The sequence below is a fragment of the Chionomys nivalis genome, chromosome 10, assembly GCF_950005125.1.
Source record: "Chionomys nivalis chromosome 10, mChiNiv1.1, whole genome shotgun sequence".
In the NCBI taxonomy this organism is placed as follows: Eukaryota; Metazoa; Chordata; class Mammalia; order Rodentia; family Cricetidae; genus Chionomys; species Chionomys nivalis.
Window position 1 is genome coordinate 67,840,018 of NC_080095.1, and position 20,625 is coordinate 67,860,642.

The 20,625-nt window shown below is 43.9% G+C and overlaps 1 protein-coding gene across 1 annotated transcript; it reads left to right on the forward strand.

Annotated features, from left to right (window-relative positions):
- Window positions 1–11,214: 11,214 nt before the first annotated feature.
- Dtd2 (D-aminoacyl-tRNA deacylase 2) lies at window positions 11,215–20,389 on the forward strand. Its single transcript, XM_057782866.1, has 3 exons — window positions 11,215–11,332; window positions 13,883–13,952; window positions 18,214–20,389. The coding sequence occupies exons 1-3, from the start codon at window positions 11,222–11,224 to the stop codon at window positions 18,537–18,539; spliced, it is 507 nt and encodes a 168-aa protein (XP_057638849.1). The 5' UTR covers window positions 11,215–11,221; the 3' UTR covers window positions 18,540–20,389.
- The last annotated feature ends 236 nt before the right edge of the window (window positions 20,390–20,625 follow it).

Genomic DNA, 20,625 nt, shown 5'->3' on the forward strand with positions numbered 1-20,625 from the left:
ATTCTGGATCCTTTGGGCTGGAGAGATGGCATTGGTTAAGAATCCTTGTTGCTCTTCAATTGGCATTCAGTTCCCAACACTCACTTCTGCCTACAACCCCCAGCTCCTGGGGATCTAGCATCCTCTCCTGGCCTCCGTGGGCACCCACATGCCAGACTCACACCATACACAGAAATAATAAAATTTATATCTTTAAAATTAATTCTGGATCCTTAACTAAACATGGACTCTGTCAGCTATACCAATAGAGTTATATCAGCTGATTTGGTATTCTATATATCCTGTAGTTAAATGTCTTCTAGTCTGTTCTAATTAGATCTGTGAACATTCAAACAGTGCCAATGGGCTGGCAAAGTGACCCAGTGGGTAAAGACATTTGTCGCCAGTCTGAAAACCTGAGTTTGATTCCTGGGACCCACATGATAGAAGAACAGAACCAACCCCTGCAAGTTGTCTTCTGACCTACACACACACACACACACATACACACACACATACACACACACTAAAGGGTAACTTAGAATTTTAATTTAAAAAGTAAAGCCTCTCCAAGGAAATAAGCAACTGGTCATGGAGGAAGTGTGGTTTTCATTTTTTGTTTTGTTTCGAATTCTTTTTTGCTTATGGTAAAAAGATATGAAACATAGCATTTCCACCATTTACTTTGTACTTTGTTGACATTATATTTATAAGGTTGTGAAACCATTACCACTATCTATTGTTGAAAATGTTTGCCTCGGCCGGGCGGTGGTGGCGCACGCCTTTAATCCCAGCACTTGGGAGGCAGAGACAGGCGGATCTCTGTGAGTTCGAGACCAGCCTGGTCTACAAGAGCTAGTTCCAGGACAGGCTCCAAAACCACAGAGAAACCCTGTCTCGAAAAACCAAAAAAAAAAAAAAAAAGAAAAGAAAATGTTTGCCTCAACCGACTGGGTGGTAATAATGCACACCTTTAGTCCCAGCACCTGAGAGGCAGAGGCAGGTGGATCTCTGTGAGTTTGATGTCAACCTGATCTACAGAGTAGTTCTAGGACAGTCAGGGATACTCAGAGAAGCCCTATCTCGAAAACTAAAAAAAAAAAAAGAGTTTGCCTCTTCAAAGAGAAACTCTATATTCATTAAGTACTCTATCTCCCTTCTAGCACCCCAGGCCTAGTACCTCTGAAAGTTTTCTGTCTCTGTGTGTTCTCCTACTGCAGAGAGAGAGAGAGACAGTCTACCTAAGCGAACTCACGTTTATCCTCTCGTATCTGGCTCTCACTTAGCATGTCCCCAAGGCCCATCTACATTATATAGTATATCCGGACTTCCTTCTCTTCCATGTCTGGATTATTTCCCATTATGTATAGATGCACATTTTAAAAATCTATTCTAAACTAGGCAATGGTGGTACACGTCTTTAAGCCCAGCACTTGGGAAGCAGAGGCAGACAGATCTCTGTGAGTTGGAGGCCAGCCTGGTCTACACAGTTAGTTCCAGGACAGGCTCCAAAGCAGCTTATTATTTTCGTCTTTTGACTGTTGTAAATAATGCTACTTACAAATATTTGTGTGCGAGTATCTGAGCCTTTGTTCTCATTTCTGGAAGTACATGCCCTAAGAGAGGAACTACTGGCTCCAGGGGGAATTGCAGCTTTAAATTTCTTAGGAACCATTTACAGTTTGTACTGTATTCCATTCCTACATCAACTGTAAAAACTTCTGTGTCTATACAACATCATCACCACCTAGTGATTGCCTTCTAAAGTTAGTGTCGCCCTAGAGGTGTAGTGCACATGTGATCCTTAGCCTTTTTTAAAATTTGTGTTTTATGTGTAAACATGTTTATCTGCATACATGTATGTACACCACATGCATATAGGTCTGTGGACGTCAGGAGAGGGTGTCAGAACCCGAGGAACTGGAGTTACAGATGGTTGCAAGTCACATGTAGAGTGTGCAGATTGACCAAAGGAGCAGCTAGAAACATGTTCACAGATTTTAACATAACAGCCTTTCAGGGACTGGAGAAGTGGCTCAGTAGTTAAGAGCTTTGCCTGCTCTTTCAAAGGTCCTGAGTTCAATTCCCAGCAACCACATGTGCTCACAACCATCTGTAGTGAGATTTGGTGCCCTCTTCTGGCCTGCAGGGACACATGCAGGCAGAACACTGAATAGATAATAAATAAATCTTTAAAAACAAAAAACAGTCTTTCAGCATGATCACTTCAAGGAGGGAAGCTAAGTGGTGTTGTGCTGAGACCACAACACTCTCAAGAGTAGCGACTCCTAACCACAGAAAATTAGGGAGTAGCTCTGCTCCTCCTCGCCTCACGAAAACCAATTTACACATTCTGCCAATTAGAAATTAATTTGCACTAAAGGGTTGCTACAAAAATGCAAACGCGCCTTTTTAAAAGGGTGAGTTTCACTCACAGGGCTGATGGGTGCTTCTCTCATCAGCTTCACACCCGGCAGAATGTGGCTCGACACAGTATTTAAGATATTAGACACTTTTATTGTGGCCTTAAATAAAAGGAAATACGGCTAACGGTGGAGGTCAGGTCTCCAGCAAAGCTCGTAGGCCCCAAAGGCGATCAATATACCACCGAAAAGAGGGCTCTGAAAGCCAGATGGGAGGGGTGTTTGGAAGAAACGCTCTCCACTGATGAGGAACAATCTGACCCACAGGAGACCAGACTCTGAGAAGTCATCCTGTGACAAATCTGGGGTACTGCACACCTTGTCTTCTCCCCGCAAATTAGGGGACAGTACCCCAGTCTAATTTAGCCCCAGCTTTCCAAGCAACGATTCCCGTTAATGTCTTGTTGTTTCCCCACTGAGAGGCAGGAGGACAAGAATATAGTTGGAGAGAAGTGAGTTTTCTAATGAAGGCACATTGCTTTTCTCTTCATTGCATTCTGAGCTTCACAAGAAAAAACAGCAGACCCCCTCCACCCCGTGGCTGGGCGTTGGACATGGATGCTTATTAGCGTTTGGATAAACACATGAAAGCAATTCTTAACCAGCTCTGGAGTCGGCATTTTGTGTGTGTAGGATCTTGAGAGTGCCCTTACTCAAGCATGTTAAGGGAGTGTGCTACGTCAGAAACACAGGTGAACTTATTTATGTCTTGCCACAGGGTCGGGATGTATTGGGTAACGATAAATTCGCCAGGTGCTGTGGCCAGATATTCCAATTTTTTCCTTTAGGTAAACACAGGTTCCTGTTGTGGAATATTACTTTAACTAGGCAAAGATGTGTTACCTTTGTTTCTGCTGCATTTGTTTAACAATGTAAAGATGTGTTGCATTTGTTTTGCCTTGCCTTCCAAAGCACCTGGTTGGTCTAATAAAAAGCTGAACAGCCAATAGCTAGGCAGGAGAGGGATAGGCAGGGCTGGTGGCAGAGTGAATAAGTAAGAGGAGAACTCTAGGCTCAGAGGAGGAGAGTATGAGGGAGAAAGAGGGACACACCATGTGCCAGAAGCCAGGCAGTTGCCAGACAGAAGAAGCAATGAAAGTAAGACATACAGAAGAAAGGTTTAAAAAATAACAAAACCCTGAGGCAAAATGAAGGATAATTTAAGTTATAAGAGCTAGCAAGAAATAAGAGCTAAGATAAAAACTAATAAGAAGAAGCCTCCATGTCTTGCTTTGGGAGCTGGTTGGTAGCCAAAAAGAAGAAGGAGGAGGAGCAGGAGGAGGAGGAATGCAAAGGGGTAGGGCGGAGGAGGAGGAGGGCCGGAGAGGGCGTGAGGTCACCCACTGAGGTCTCAGGTGGGCTCGTGAGGGCGTGAGGTCACCCACTGGAGGTCTCAGGTGGGCTCGAGAGGGCGTGAGGTCACCCACTGAGGTCTCAGGTGAGCTCGAGAGGGCGTGAGGTCACCAACCGGAGGTCTCTGGACTGATGCTGTTCCAGGCTGCTGGGACAGAAATGAGCCTGTGTTTAGGTCAACTTCAGAACTTAAAGGACAGGACAAAGACAGACAAACAAATGGTAATATAGATGGACAATAGGTTAGGTGGATAATAGATCTAGAAGAGCAAACAGGAGCAGGGGCAGAGAGCAATTAGAGTAGGTCCTGTCAGACCCAGGGACAGTCGGGTGATTTGTGCCTGTGAGCCCCTTGATGCATACACTAGGTGATCAGATGACGGGGGGGGGGCCAGTGCCATAGGAGAAGTTGGTTTCTACCTTCAAGAAGTCCAAGGAAGAGTGTATCAAACTTTCCTTGCTCTTTTGTTTCTTTTGTTCTTGGCCCTGCTTTTGCTGATATAATTTTAAATATGCTCGTGCACCTCTACAATCCCGGTTCATGCTAATAAATTTAGGGTGGCTCCCTTTCAACTCCCAGGAATAAGTCATTTAGCAATTTGTGTTATGTGAGTGGTGCGAGTTCATGTCCCGACTCGGGAACGCGATCATCGTCTAACCTCAAAATAGAATCCACAGCAGCTTATAAAAGAGAATCGTTCAGGGCAAGGCATAAGCTGAAAAAAACCACTGTTTACATGACATAGAGCCACTTAGAGTACAGCACGGCCTGATCTCGACGTTAAATTCCTGCAGTTCGTCCCTGGCTCTGTTTGCGAATGTGACCAATGAGCAGGGCATCTGATAAGACTGCCCTGGCGCCCCGTCTCAGGCAAATGCCACTGTCATTTAGGTGTGGGTGAACAAGTCGCTACCACAACCTCTATTATCCAGTAACTCACACATTTACTTTATTATAAGACTCAAAGATAGAAATTGTTCCTTGGAGGCTGGAGAGATGGCTCGGTGGTTAAGAGCACTGGATCAGATCCCAGCACCCACGTGGTGGCTCACAAGCATTGATAACTCCAGTGCTAGGGGACCCTGTCCCTCTTCTGATCTCTGCAGGGTACTGCACACACACATGAATAATGTCTATTTTAAATTGCCCATTTTCTTTTTTCTACATGTCAAATCAAATGTGATTCTAAATGCCCCACCTCCAACCCAGAGGATTCAGGAGATCCATGAAGCTCTAGGTTCTTGGTGGACTCTGCTGATATGCCTTTTCGAGCTTTGTGATCTGCTGAAGGCAGCAGTTGCTCCTGTTCCTGTCATGGCTCACTGGGACGTGTTAGGGAACTGGAACCATAGGCTCAGAACCAGCAGCCATTCTCCTTGAACGTCTTGCCATATCCCCAGGAGTTGGAAAATGAGGCAAGAACAAACCAAGACTCATCTTAACCATGATAGCTAAGTTAAACCTCAATTCTCTCAACTCTTGGAGAAACTAAGGAAGTCTTACCAGTCAGTAGTCCTTACTGTCTTCCCAAAATAACAAATCAAAAATGTGCATTGTGGCCAGGCAGTGGCGGCGCACGCCTTTAATCCGAGCACTCTGGAGGCAGAGACAAGAGAATCTCTGTGAGTTAGAGGCCAGACTGGTCTACAGAGGAGTTCCAGGACAGCCAAGACTACACAGAGAAAACCTGTCTTGAGAAACAAAACAAACAAACAAAAATGCCCTTTTTTTTGTGACCATTAAGAACACTTAAGTCAGTGTACCAGGCGTGCTTTAACTTCTTCCAAACCCTCGCATGAACATCCATCCTTTTCTCTCTGTCCTGACCCCTTACTGATCTCAGAGTCTCCGTGTTTTCTACGTTTTGTAGGCTTCTCTAAGGAGGGCTCTGGCAGGATACAGGGAAGATGTAGACTAAGTCTGCTGGCTCCCCAAGGGGTCATCTGGAGCTGGCTTTGCTTTGTGGGGAGCAAAGGAAACCCCGGAAGAGTGAAGTTCTGAGTGAATGTGTGCTGTTAACATGGGTCCAGCCAGGTCAAGGACCACAGCTGCAGATCTATGGGAACATAGCAAAGCCCTCCCTTCTAACGCCCCTCCCCCAGGGGTGGGGCTCAGATGGAAGGCAGAGCCTTGTTCTGGTCCCAGTGTGCACGTTGATAGTGTGTGAGGAAAATGTCCACTGTAGTGTCCTCCCCCTGCCGCAGATATGTACGATCTGAGGCCTGCTCCCCTACATAGGTTGCTCCTATCAAGATTGGCTACACCTGCCTATCTGTTCACCTGTAAACCAAAATCCCCACCTCCTTGTCCAGTGGTATGCATAACCCTGCCTCTCTACTCAGTTCTATATGATAAGCACCCTGAACGTCTCTATCCTAATCCACTTAATCTAAGCTTTTCCATGTGTCTATGTGTTTGCTTTTTTTATTCCCTCACTGCCCCAATCAGGTCTATTTTTTTAAATTTTTATTTATTTATTTATTTATTTATTTATTTATTATGTATGCAATATTCTGTCTGTGTGTATGCCTGCAGGTCAGAAGAGGGCACCAGACCTCATTACAGATGTTTGTGAGCCACCATATGGTTGCTGGGAATTGAACTCAGGACCTTCAAAAGAGCAGGCAATGCTCTTAACCTCTGAGCCATCTCTCCAGCCCCTCGGGTCTATTTTTGAAGCTGTGCTAAGACATGACAAACATCAACCCTTTTGCTTAAAGGTCTATCCCTCCCATTGTCCCATCAGGCTAAGTAACAATCTTAGTTACTAGTACGCTCTGGGATACAGTGCCACCCTCTGCAGCTCCCCTCTATAGTTTCCTTAAAAACAAATAGTCCTTGAAGATAGCATCATAGCTCAGTAGATAAAGGGGCAAGCCAGGGCAAGCCGGGGCAAGCTAGGGCAAACCAGGGCAAGCCGGGGCAAGCCGGACAATCTGAACCCACACACACCCATATAAACTCGGAAAGAGCACCAGCTCTGTAAGTTGTTCTGTGACCTCCATGCGCATGCTGTGCCAGGTACATTATTTGATTGTTGACGATGCCCTGACCGGTCCCGTTAGTTTGGTTTAAGCGGCCTTTACGAATATCTTAAGTTTGGCCGTAAGCCTCTCTAAGTACATAGCGATGTGTAGCCGGCTTGTTGTATAAGCAGGCTGTAAACCGCTCCTGGGAGAAGTAGGCGAGCGACAGCCTGTGCCATCATTTGTTCAAGTGTGACGAGTGTGAGCTACAGCTGCCCTCTGGCTGTAAGACGGCTTACCTGTGTGGTGGAGCAGGGTCTTAGTGGCACTGGGAGCCGCAGTGTATCACACAGTATAATCTTTAGTTCAGCTTTCCTTGCAAAGGGGCAGTACGTACGACCTCTGGCCGGGCACACCATTGATACTGCACCCACAGAAACTCTGCTGATACCCCGCTGTTGCCCCAAGTCATGTAGACCGTGTGACCATGGCTTATAGAACCAGTCCCTTCATGCACTCCAGCAGGTCATAGATGGGGTGGTTTTTGGGTGTGCCAAATCAAAACCTTGTATGTGTAGTTGGAGGATGGCTGAGTTAGTTGGTAAGTCTGGGATGCTGGGGCCACTCCCCACAGGTGAGTGACAGGATCAGCTCTCTGGTGTGTGGAGGAGGGGGGCAGACGGTGCTCCTCAGGCCAGTGAGGAGTGGGGCCAGCTCAGTGAGGCCCTTGTACTTCAACTCATGGTTTGCATAGGCTCCTGAGGTAACATGGGCAACAGACATCAGCACAGACCCCAGCTGTGGCAGGACCATGGACCCACACATGGCCAGCAGCAGCACTTTGGGCCCGGATGGACTTGGGTGGCAGCCTATGCCTCTCCAATCAGCACGGGCCCAGCGGCAGCATGGTCCTTGGACTCCAATACGGTGACAGTAGAGAACCCCAGCAATCCTGTGGCCCCCCAATGGCAGCAGGAGCCAGAGACCCTGACTGCGGTAGAGTCACAGACCCGACATAGTTCCCCCAAACCCTGCCCCATGTCAGCACAGGCCATCCCTATCTGCATGGCACCAACATGGCCTCAGACTCTGAGGTAGAGGCAGGCAGATTTCTGTGAGTTCAAGACCAGCCTAGTCTACAGAGTGAGTTCCAGGGCAGGTTCCAAAGCCACACAGAGAAACCCTGTCTCAAAAAACAAAACAAACAAACAAAAAACTTAAAACATTGCTACATGTGGTATCAGAATTACAGTGAAAAACTGCTGTGGATTTACTTGTAATTTAATTTTCTCTACTTGTACTTTTTCACTTTGTTCACATTTTACTCTCCCTTTGCACGCATGTCCTACTTTCAAGAGTTCTTTGTGAGAGCAGTTTTCATAAAACAGAGAGAAAATGCTTTTCTTTACTGTCTACTCTTTACTGCCCTCTGCAGGCAGGAGGAAAGAATACAAGGATAGATGCTTACTAACCTCAGCCCAAGAGAGTCTCACCCAATGGGAAACTTAAAAGTAATTGGTGATTTTTTTTTTTGAGATACCAACCATTAACAAACAAAAACTATCCACAGAAAGGGATTCCTCTTCTTCCTTGTTGTGCAAAAACGCCTGAGAACCACACACGCTGTTGGCAATAGCTCTCCATGTCTCCTACACTCACACACAAATGGACACCCAGGTCTTCACTTAGCCCAGATCACAGCTTGGGTCGCTATAGCAATGTTCCTTTTGATTTTTTAAAAATGCAATCTGAATGGTAGAATACACACTCCATAGTTACAGTGGCATACAGGTGAAGGCACAAGCCCTTCAACTTGTTAATGCTACACAAGCAAATGGCACCCAACGTGGCAGCCCCCGTAGCCCCGCCATTAGAGATAATGTGAGGGTTTTTTTTCCCGTTTTCTTTTTACTAAAAGTGTAAGGGAGGCTGCAAGATAACCAGCCAACAGGCAGCTTCAGTTTGTGTACAAAAGACCACTGATTATGCATGGATTATTTTCTCCAGTCACACTACTTTGTATGGGGAGCGACACTTCAGTGATGTCATCTTCTAAAACAACGGGCATGAATATATTGTGCCAACTGAGCCCAAATCAATGACCTGAGTAATGCAATCAGGGTAACACTATTATTTCCCCCGCTAAACCCTCCACATCTGTGAAAAACAAATGCTAATCCTATGCACATTCGAGGAATAGATTTCGTGGGAAAGAAAACCAAGTCCTGTTTACTTTTATTTACATTCTAATAAGTGCTCAAAGAAAATGGATCACAGAATCTGATGTCATTGTGCACAGCCAGAATTGTCTGCATCAGAATCTGTTGTAGGATTGTATGAGGATCAAGTTCGGTAACTGGTGAACAGTCACCTCCGAGAGAAGAATATTCTTACCAAGGATATGTTCTAAAGAATTGCTCTCCTCCATCCAAAAGGAGATTCCTCATGCCTGGTACTGAGGGTTTAGTGAGTCTGTGGTATTCACTAAAGTACATATATGTGCTTATATGTATGGTGTATAATTTTAGACAAATGCAAAATAATAAGATCGGAGTAGTCCAAGAAATTCCAAAACAACATAAACTATTGTGGCCTTGATACCTCTCAAAGGCTGAAGGTAAGTCCCTAATGCTGAAGACACTGTACACTTAAGATACAAGACTCAGACTTTTCAAGCCGTATCTAATATGAAAGTCTCCTTTCTATTGTCTAACTTCCATACTACTAGAAAATGCTATGCAAGCTGCCAAAGAGGAGGTGGGGGACAATTACCAGTCCAACCCAGCAGTGACACCTGTGACCACAATGACCAGAACAGCAAGATATCCACAAAGGTGCAATACATGGCACTCCCAAGTCTGTCATAATCAACAACTGTCTAATTGAACTTCAGATCCACTCAACAAAAGGGAAATTCCTGGTACTTAGAACCCAGCCAGCTTTCCAGGGGGTAGTGAGGTCTGAGGTCAAAGGTCTTAGAAGAGAGTCTACTACATACCACTTCACCAGAGCAACATGATTCCAAACCTTATCTTTATACCTACAGGTATGTGTAACTATTAACAGTCATCATAGAATCCTCTCTTTACAACAAATGGGAACCACCACAGAAAGCCACACCAGGACACGGGCAGGCACCAAAGGATTGTGGGAAGCCCAGCCCCAATGGCTACATCTACATCACATCATATCTATATCATAGATGTCTCTGCATCTTTGGCTCCAGGAACTTCTTAGAAGAGGGAGCAGAAAGATTGTAAGAGTCAGAATACCAGGATGTCTGCTGTGAGACACCCTTTTATAGAAATGGCTGCATAAGTGAAGCCCAAACAAAGGCAACTTGACATCTTAGCAGACTCCACCCCCAGACAAAGAACTACAGGGAGCTAATGACCACAGAGAGAGAATTAACATCTCCTAGGAACAAGCCCCCTAACTGGTGACCCAATACAAAGGGATCAGTTCTGAAACCATATTCACAGACTCAGCAGGAAGTATTCGTATATTTGTGCATGCATATATATGTGACTACAACCACTGGAAAAAGGGTTATTAATGTAAGTGGGAAGAAACAGAAGGAGATGGAGGGAGCAGACTCGGGAGGGATTGGGGGAGAAAAGTGATGTAATCATATTTTAATTAAAATATATAAAAATTAATGAAAATTTAAGAAATAATAAAGAACTGGTCTCCAAAAGTGTGTTCACATAGCTTATTAATACCCCTCTGCAACTACGGAATCATTTTGAATTTTTGAATGTTTTGAAGCATTTCTGATACAGAAGACAGCACTGCTTTATTGAATGGGCAAGGAATATTTTTGAGAGATTTCTAGCTCTAGTTTAGTGATTTTCAACCTTCCTAATGATGCGCCCCTTTAACACAGTTCCTCGTGTTGTGGAAGCCCCAACCCTGAAATTATTTTCATTGCTACTTCCTAACTGTAATGTTGTTACTGTTATGAATCATAATGTAAATATGATTTTCCAGTAGTCTTAGGTGACCTCTGTGAAAGGCTATTCCACCCACAGCTTTAATTCTGTCTGATTTCACTCGTTGTCCTTATAATGAGCACAGAATGGACTTAACTCTGACATACATCTATTCAACATCTAGAAACCTAAGCTTTCTCAAGTGAAAAATGTTTCTTCGAAACATTTGAAGCAGAGTCGAAGGGAGTGGGAGAGGGGTGCACATCTGCAATCCCTGCTTTCGGAGGAGTCAGGAGTTCAAGGTCAGCCTCAACTACGGGCTACCATTACCAACCAGGAGATTGTACCTCCAAAAACAAACCAAAATCAAGATATCCTAGATTGAGATTAAGAAAAAAAAAAGTCTCTCTAAACACAAACCCCTTCGCTTATCGGGGGAATCCCGATTAGGGACCCGCTGTGGATCAACTGCACAGCCGGGACTCACCAGAGCCCGGACTCACCTAGGGCGGAGCCACGGGTGACGGGCGGAGCCTGCGTTGTGCATGCGCAGTGCGGAGCCGAGCCATGGCGGACGGCAGCAAAACGGTGCAGGCCCGCGCGCTCCTGCAGCGGTGTCTGCACGCTCATCTACAAGTGCGCCCGGCCGACGGGGACGCCCCGGCGCAGTGGGTGGAGGTAATGCCCGGCCCTCCTCTCACCGTGGTGCTGGTCTTTCTCTCTTCTCTCCTGGGAGGAAGAGTGTCCCTTTCCGTCTGCTCACCATATTGGGCTGCCTCGATGTCACTTTGGAGTGGTTCCTGGTGGCCTGTGCCCCACTGGCTCTCTAGCCCTCTCCACCTGAGGATGCTCCTTCTGCCTTATATCTGTCTTAAGTGTTGGGGTAACAGCGTAAGCCGCCCCGCCGAACTGTACTCAGAATTTTTAGAGAATCTCATTCACCTCCACTAAATTAGACTTCATATTGAGCATTCTTTAACATAGATCTGTCATCATGAACTTAAACCAAGTGTATATGGGTGACCTTAAACCAAGCATTAAAAACTCTAATGTCACCGAGTGTGGTGGCAGCATTGCCTTTAATCCCCGCACTCAAGAGGCATAGGTAGTTCAAAACCATCCAAGTCTACGTACTGAGTTTCAGGCCAGCCAGGACTACGTGGAGAAAAGCCTCCTTTAAGTAAATAAATAATAAATCACTCAATCTTCCAGTATCTTCGCCATCTCCCTTTTCTCAAATTCTTTTTCTTCCGTATTTGTGTTAGGACTTTTCCTTGAGGTTTTGAAAATTTATATCTAAAAAAATACCTGTTTTAATTGTTGCCATTTGATGTGATAAATTCCAAACTCAAATCATTTAGAATCCATCCTTTGTCATTTTTGTTTCCCCCACATTTCTTGATGCAGAATCTCATTTTCCTGCAGCCTTCCAAACTGTCCTTTTGTGTTTATAGAATTTAAAAGGTGTTTCAAAGCCCTTTCCTTCCCTCCCACCCATCAGAGAGCTGAGCAGTAGCTAGTCTTCCTGTACTCTGGTCTATTAGCAAAGTTGATTTTTTTTTTTAATAGCATTTTATTTGAAAAGTTACCTTGCCTTAGTTTTATTCATGTAGACTTGGCTGTCCCAGAGGGATGTTTTCCTCCCTGAGAACTGAACGTTTTAAAGCCACAGTGGGAATAACCTACTTTCCAATGTATTATAATGTATACCAAAGAAACTTCAGGGGAAATCATTTTTTTTTTTACTTGAAGAGAGGGATTTTTAGGACGCAAGTTAAGATCTAATATTGAAATTCAAAGAAAATAACATTCGAAGGTAGTAACGCTGTGATTAGGAAGTGGGTGTTTTTGGTCATAACTACGTATTTGATTCCTGCATCCAGGTACCAGGTGTGACTGTGTGGAATACTTGTGCTCAAGATTCTGTTGGTGGAGAGACTTCTGGTAGTGTAGATTCCTGTGACGCCCTTGCCAGCCCCATAGCCACAGATGGGATTGGAGGTTCTCGCCTATTGCTCCAGAAGTACAATTGCCCTTTTTTAAAAATGCCTGCTGGGTTGTGGAAATGGCTCCTCAGTTGAGAGCAAGTGCTGCTCTTGAGCAGAACCAGAGTTCAGTTCTCAGCACACATACTGGCTCACAACGACCTGCAACTCCAGCCCCCTGGGATCTGACAGGCATCCGACCCTTACACAGACACACATACACGTGCACACACGTAATTAAAGAAAAATATTTTTCCAGGTAATTCAAGTATGAATGCAGAGCTGTACTTATACAGAAAACCATTTAGGTCAACAGAGCCAGAAAGATATAGTTAAATGTTAATGCCACTAGCTCTTAAATTGAGTCCCAATCGTGTACGAAGCATGCAAAATGCTTTGGCAGCTAAAATGTAAAGTAAACTGTGCCTCTGCCTTTAAATTTATTTTTATATAGCGTTTTATAAACACCTGTGTCAGACTTAATGTGAACTCAGCACTGTGTAAGTAGTGTGCAGTTATTAACTCCTTTAATCTTTGTGGCTGCTCCTGAATCAAGTGAGGTGTCTGGAGTCACGCAGATTAATGTGGAATCACAGCCCCAGCGATTCCTTCAACAGTAGCGTCTAAGTCATTTAGCACCGCTTTTATTTTCTTGTAGCCTGTCTTACAGGGACTAGTAAAAAATACCCAAGTCACTACATACGATGAATAAGTGTATATTCCTGATAACAACCAACGTTTTCATATAAAATTATTAGCGTAAATGTAATTTTCAAGGCCTAATCATTGGGTTTACTTAAGGCGTTAGCCACAGTAACAGAAAAAGCAGTCTCCTAGAGTTTGTAGAAATCGGAAATACTGCTCTCTTTAAATAAACAACTTAGGGGAAAATAAAGAGGAGCATCAAAAGACATCCGTGAGCCTGCCCCTAGTCACCAGCCCTGTGTGGTACAAGGGAAACGCACTTGGTGTTGGATAGGTCAGCCCGCAAGCAGACTGTTCCTGCCAGCCTCCCGTGGTATGGAGGCGGCTGGCTGAAAGCTCCTCTGAAATAAATAATCATGGTGATTAAAACTCAAGACAGAGTTTGGTGTCCCATAATTTACTTAGAATTCAAAATGATTTTTATTTTTCTCCCTTGACTTTTAACCCCACGCTTGGAAACACTGTGAAATGCTCCCCCTTCACTGTATTCCTCTGTAGACGCCTTCCTAATGTAGATTCCTGTGGTGATTCCTCACAGATCCAGAGAGGCCTGGTGATCTATGTGTGCTTCTTCAAGGGGGCGGACAAAGAGCTTCTTCCCAAGATGGGTATGCGTTTTCTCTCTTCTCACGGTGAGGGGGTGTGGGGTGTCGGGTTCATGCTCTTTATGATGTAGGATGAATAAAGGTGCAAAGATGAGGCCGTCAGTGAGCATATGAGCGGAATGCGAACACCACTGTGCTGGCTTTGGTGGGACTTTGTTTTGGTTTGAGGGGCTTGGGGTTGAGCCTCAGATGAAGTACCCCCTGAGCAAGAGCTCTGCCGCTCACCTATAACCTCAGGTGGGAAGCGTAACTTACTTTATTTTGACTTTTTTGTTTTGTTTTGCAGTAGTGCTAGGGATTGCAGCCAGGGTCTAGAACGAGTTAAGAAAGTGGAGCCTGTTCCACCACACACGAAGGCCTTTTTAGCAATTAATATCCAAACAAGAACATTTTGAATTAAAAAAAAAATGCCATAATGAGACCTAATTCTTTGTAAACAAGGTTTTTTATTTTTTTTTCTTAAAAATCTTAAATCGAGGTCTTGACAATTTACCCAACTGACCTTCAGTTCCTTCTGTCCTAGAAGGGCATTGAATGTACAGTCTATCTGCCACGCCTCTGGAGTAATTGCAGGCCCAGCTCCAGGAGCAGGGGGTGGGTGGTTGGTTGGTTCTTTCTCTTCTTTTTTAAATATGTATTGGTGTTTTGCCTGCATGTATGTCTACCACATACGTGCACGATGCCTTCAGAGTCCAGAAGCGGGCATCAGACCCCCTGGAACCCACGTGACAGGGGGTTGCGAGCTGTGTGTGGCTGCTGGTACTGGAACCCGGGTTCCCTGGAAGAGCAGCAGGTGCTCGTAACTACTGAGCCATCTCTGCAGCCCCAAGAAGCATGATTGTGCTGGTATATTAATTATATTACTTATTGTAAAATCTAAAGAATGTGCATGTGCATATGGCAGAACTCTTTGAAAATATCACAGCATTGCGGGTGGTTGTAGACTGATTTGGAAGATAAATACATAACCCCGTATGCAGAACACGCTTCTGCACAGAGCATGGACGGTTCTGAGAGCAGAATGGCCACAGAGTTCCAGCTAATGCTGTGCTGCTTTGTGTTAATATTTATCTTACAGAATTACAGGTTCTGCAGATGTATATCATGTATTTTGACCTTATTTACTCCCATTACCCTTTCTTGTTCCCCTCATCCCCCATGGTCCCATCCCTCTCCCCATCACATAAGAGCATCCCTAATGGGGCAGTAGATGACCATGTATGTACAATATGTGTATCCAGTCAAATCCAGACAACTCAGCCTTATGTCACTGATATAGGAGAATTTGTGGCAACCATTTATGTAGGTTATTGTGTCAATATATAAATATAGTTCTCCTGACCAAACTTAGTGTCATCACAGCCACACTTCCTCTTAGGGTAGAGAAAACAGAGTAAATGCTCAGGGATCACAAAGCATTAACTTAGCTGCTGCAGCTTTCCAGGATCCTGTATGGTCCACACCCTGCACATTCCTTGTGATAGATAACTCCACGGGTTCAGATGGACTGAATCACATCACACGCTGTTACAAGGCAGTGTTTGGTTCAAAGATTATGCTCAAAAATAAACCTGAGATAATGGAACTATTCCTAAGATTGGGGGTAGTTTATGTGCTCCTCATTGGTAAAGTACGGCACGTGTTAGAGTAGTGAGTAATTTAAGCTGAGCACAGTAGCATGTGCCTATCACTCTAGCTACAGAGGGCTGAGACAGGAGGATCCCTTGATCCTGGGCTGTGAGGACAGCCTGAACAAGAGAGCTGGCCATGCCACCAAAGGAAAAACAATACAAACAGATAGTTAGAGTTTACAGAAGTTAATCTAGACAAGATCAGAGTAATGAAAATGAAACTCTTGGGCAGGTAGCCCATTGACAGCACCTTAGTCAAAAAGTCAAAGGAAACTTTACACTGGTAGTCAGACTTGCTTGACGACTTTGTCAAGGCATGAAAACAGGTGGGGATGGAAAGCGAGTAACTCAAAGTCTGGAATCTGAACCTGGGGGATAAGGAGCCTTTGTAGGCTTAAGAAAAGGAGATACAGCTCATGTGCTAGAGGTCTTTCTCAGGTCCTAATGTGGAGGTGTCAAATATTCTGCTCATTTGCCTAAATTAGTGTTTTACCTTGGTCATCTTTGTTGGCCAAAGGACTGTAGTAAGATGCTTCAAATACAAAATAAGATGCTGGTCATTTGTATCCGGGCAGTGGTAACACACGCCTTTAATCCCAGCACTGAGGAGACAGAGGCAGGTGGATCTCTGGGTTTGAGGCCAGCGTGGTCTACAAAGGGAGTTCCAGGACAGCCAGGATTGTTACATAGAGAAATCCTGTCTTGAAGAAACAAAACAAACAAAAACGATTGACTTTGCAAAGTTGTTATGATGTCTTAATCATAATGGGGTAAAGTAAGCCCACCAAACCCAAGCTGCATTTTGTTTTATAGTGACTAAACCTATCTTTCTACCTTTGTCTTTATGAGTTCCCTCTAAACACATGTGTAAGACTATTGAAAACAAAGAGAACACCTTCCCTGTCTTTTAGCAAATAGTTTAACAAACCAACATATATTGAGAGATTAGTTTGTACGTCTCTCTAGTCCATGAGTGAATCGGTGTGATGAGGTTCTCTTAAAGCCCACTTCATACTTACTCATGGATCAGACCTTCATGGACATAACCAGTTATGTCTATGAAGTCTGAAGTACCGTAGCTAACATAGAAGTGTATAGACTCTTCCTCAGTTCATCTTCAGTATAAAAGTAGGTTGGGGGGTCTGTCAAAGCTTGATTTCATCTCTGTGTTATTGGGGAATCTAATAACCCAAATTACATCCTTTAAGTTTCTAACATGCTATTAATATCGTCTCATTTCTGTTTGTCTTTGTGTTGTATTTATTTTTACGTACAGACATGTGAGTTCTCAGTCACAGCCAGTAGAGGGAGGTGTGTGAAAATATAATAAAAATGGTATTACTGCTGACTGCTGTTAACCCGGACTTGTTAACTCAGTCTGCCAAAGCCTGAGGCCTGGCTAGCTAAGTAGTGATGCTGGTTGCAGGGACGTGCTCTGGGAGTTCCTGTCCTCCCGAGATGTAGTTGGCAGGGCCGCTGGCTGTGAGTAGAGACCTTCCGCACAAAGACTACAAAGGTGTTTAAAGAGAGATGTTAGCTAATTGAGAAGAGATGGGACTTGCAGCAGAGGTTAGGAACTGGCTGATTTTACCGTGAGTTGTAGACTAGGATCATAACCAAGTCCCTACTGATGGTTGCTACAGAGTGTGTAGTGATAAAATCAACCAGACCAGAAAACATGCCTTAAATAAGTCTGAATCCCAGGCTGGGCTGGAACTCAGAGATCGATCTGCCTGAGGTGAAAGGCTGCCTTTCAGAGGACAGGAGTGTGAGGCTTACAGAATTGCTTTATTACCTGTTCTGTTCTTTTTTTCCTTTTTTTTTTTTTTTTTTTGATTTTCAAGACAGTGTTTTTCTGTATAATAGCATGCACATATGCCTACATACCATGCATACCATGTGAGTGTGTTGCCTGCAGAGGCCACAATAGTGCATTGGCTACTGGAGTCAGGGACTGTTGTTAGCTGCCATGTGGATGCTGGGAACCAAATCTCAGTCCTCTGGGAGGGTAGTCAGAGTTTTTAACAACCGAGTCTTCCCTCCAGCCTCCCTTATATACACATACAGATACACATATACATTTATGCTGCCAATAGCTCTGTATCTTTTGTTTACTTTTCTTTTGTAATAATGAATTTGCATTTCCCTAATAGGCCTTGTTTATAAAATGTTAGTCCATGTTAATATTGCCTTAAATTGTGAAATTACAAAATCATCTGGTTTATAATGGATTTGAACCAGTTGATATTTGCTTATGAAATAAAAGGATCAGAGAAACAAACATTCACGTGTTCCCCAGAGGCAACAATACTCAGGGTTCTAGTGTACAGTTAATTCTTTGAATGTAGACCTTTCTGGATGAACTGTGTGGGAGGGCCTGATCGCTGGGTCAGATTTGAAGCACCTTGGTATTTTTTGTATGAAATTAAGAATTTTCTGGGGTGTGTATATGCGCATGTGCGCACATGCGCACTCTAGGGCTGTGCCATTTAGCGAAGCTCTTTTAAGCCTACAGAGACTAGGTTTTAAAACTAGGTTTTAAATATGAAACTTGGTAATCAAGTAAAAGATTGATGATTTTCTTCTTGTTTGTTTTTCACTTCAAAATGTTTTACCTTTTTTTCCCTACCCAGTTAATACGCTGTTAAATGTGAAATTAAGTGAAACGGAAAACGGCAAGCTTGTCTCTATCCTGGACCTGCCTGGCGACGTTCTCATCATCCCTCAAGCCACCCTCGGGGGCAGGGTGAAAGGAAAAACCATGCAGTATCATGCTAACTCCGGGAAGGAGGAAGGCCTGGCACTGTACTCCCAGTTCGTGAGTCTGTGTGAGAAAGCCTTGGCCGCCAACAGCAAGTGTGCCGAAGCGGGGGTTGTAGTGGCGCATGGCACTTACGGCAACAGGCAAGTGTTAAATCTGGACACCAATGGACCATACACGCACCTAATCGAGTTTTGAAAGACTCTCTCCACGACTGCCTCATGGTATAAAAGGACCGGACTGGACTTAGGTTTGGTCCCCTACCTCTTGAAGGCACAGATCTGCAAAGTTTCGGCAAGAACATCCTGGATCCAAGCTGGACATGGTGACACATTCCTTTAATCCCATCCCAATGCTCAGAGGCAGAGACGGCAGATTTCGTCACTTGGAGGCCATCCTGGTCTACCTAGCCAGTCAAGGACAGCCTTTTTTAAAAAAATAAAGAAACTGGGAACATAAATGAGTCATTTTGTAAAAGGCAGCACTGGTTTTTACAAACCCCTCAGCCTTTACTCTAAAATATGTTTTTAAGATTGGAAACTGTGGATAGCGATAGCTCGGTAGTGAAGAGGTTTTGCTGCACTCCTAGAGGCCCTGGAGTCAGTGCCCAGCACGATGGGTCCTAACCGTCTGCACCTGCAGCTCTGGGGGATTGGAGGGCTCCCGGGTACACAAGGATACATATAAATAAAATGTAAAGATAAATATTAAAAACTCTAAGGTATTTTTAAATTGAAAATTAAATATTTCTAATTAGCAGACTTAGACATCTGAGGACGCCACTGGACTCTCCTGGTGTCTTAGATGTCCCTTGACCTGTTCTGACATTTTAAATTCCTCTTGCACACATGCCCGAAATTCCTTTTTTTATAGCTTTCCTGTACTGTTCTATTTTGAAACTTGAGAATCAATAACTTGAGCTCATTATTCTTAACTTCTGCTTTATTGATTCACAATGCAGTTGTTGAAATGTGATAAACTATTCATAAGCTTAGAAACCCCAGTTTTTCTTAAATCTCCTCAAGGACATGCGCATCTCTTTCAAAAAGATTACATTACTTACTTTAAATCATTTTGGTTTTATGCCTGTGTAAAATGCTGACTCACAGCCCTATATGGAGTTCAAGAATTCTCCTTACAAAGCCGCCTGCGGCGCCTGTGGAAAAGGGCAGTCCAAGTTTATGGAAGATTAATAATTAGAAACAATGACAGATGGGGGAAGCAGAAAAATTGTAGATTTGGAAATTACTTCATCTTTGCTTTTCGTAGCTTTTTTAAAAACCCATCAATATACACATTTTATTTTCATATCTATAATGAAGATAGCACTATAGAAAGAAAGATGCTGTTTTCCCCAGGTCATCCACTATGGAAGAGTCACCTCCTTCCTCTGACTTATACTGAAACTTGTTGCTGGTTAATTGGTTTAGTTACTAAATTAGGCATGAACAAAATTGCCCCTAACATACATGCCTTATCCCTTGTTTTTTTCTAAGATTATAGAATGTTTCAAACAATATACTTCCTAAATATTTTTCAAAGATTTATTTTTTCTTGTGTGTGTGTGTCCGTTGGTATGTCCACATGAGTGCAGGGGCCCTTGGAGAATAGAAGCTCTCCTGGAACTGGAGATGCAGGTGACTGTGCCTGATGTGGGGTGCTGAGATAAGCAATGCATGCTCTTAGCCTCTGAGCTATCTCCCCAAGACCCCCTAAATGTTTTTATTCTTTCAGTTTAGAATCCTGGAACCACTTGTGGAAAATATCATATGTAAGATGCAACAGATGTGGTTTTAATGTCTGGAACACATTCGTATAAAGTAAAATGGGAGCTGAGCAGGTGGCTTAGTGGTTAAGACCAGAGTTCAGCTCCCAGCACCCATGTCGGGCAATTCTCGGCACCCTGTAACTCCAGCTCCAGAACTCTGCCCTGCATTCAAGCATGTGCACACATGCACACACGTCATTTAATAAATAAATAAAGCAAATTGAAACGTGCCTTTATCCTTACTTCAAATTATAAAAAGAAGGGCAGAGGCATGCATGTAGTGCCCATACAGCCCATAAAACAGCATCAGATCCTTGAGAATTAGAGTTACAGACAATTATTACCTGACTGTTAGCCACCATGTGGTTTCTGAGGACTGAACCCAAGTCCTTTAGAAGAGTATCCAGTGCTCATAACCACAGAGCCATCTCTGCAGCCCCACAACCTATAGCTCATATACCTTCTGCAAGCTGCCTTCAAGGCACTGTTTCTAGAACATGTCTATCTGTGGTACTG

Excerpts from the sequence above, each read along its gene's own strand:
- Dtd2 (XM_057782866.1), top strand. The coding sequence starts at position 11,222 with ATGGCGGACGGCAGCAAAACGGTGCAGGCCCGCGCGCTCCTGCAGCGG. Across the intron at positions 11,333-13,882 it reads CCCCGGCGCAGTGGGTGGAG|ATCCAGAGAGGCCTGGTGAT; the intron begins GTAATGCCCGGC and ends GATTCCTCACAG. Across the intron at positions 13,953-18,213 it reads AGAGCTTCTTCCCAAGATGG|TTAATACGCTGTTAAATGTG; the intron begins GTATGCGTTTTC and ends TTCCCTACCCAG.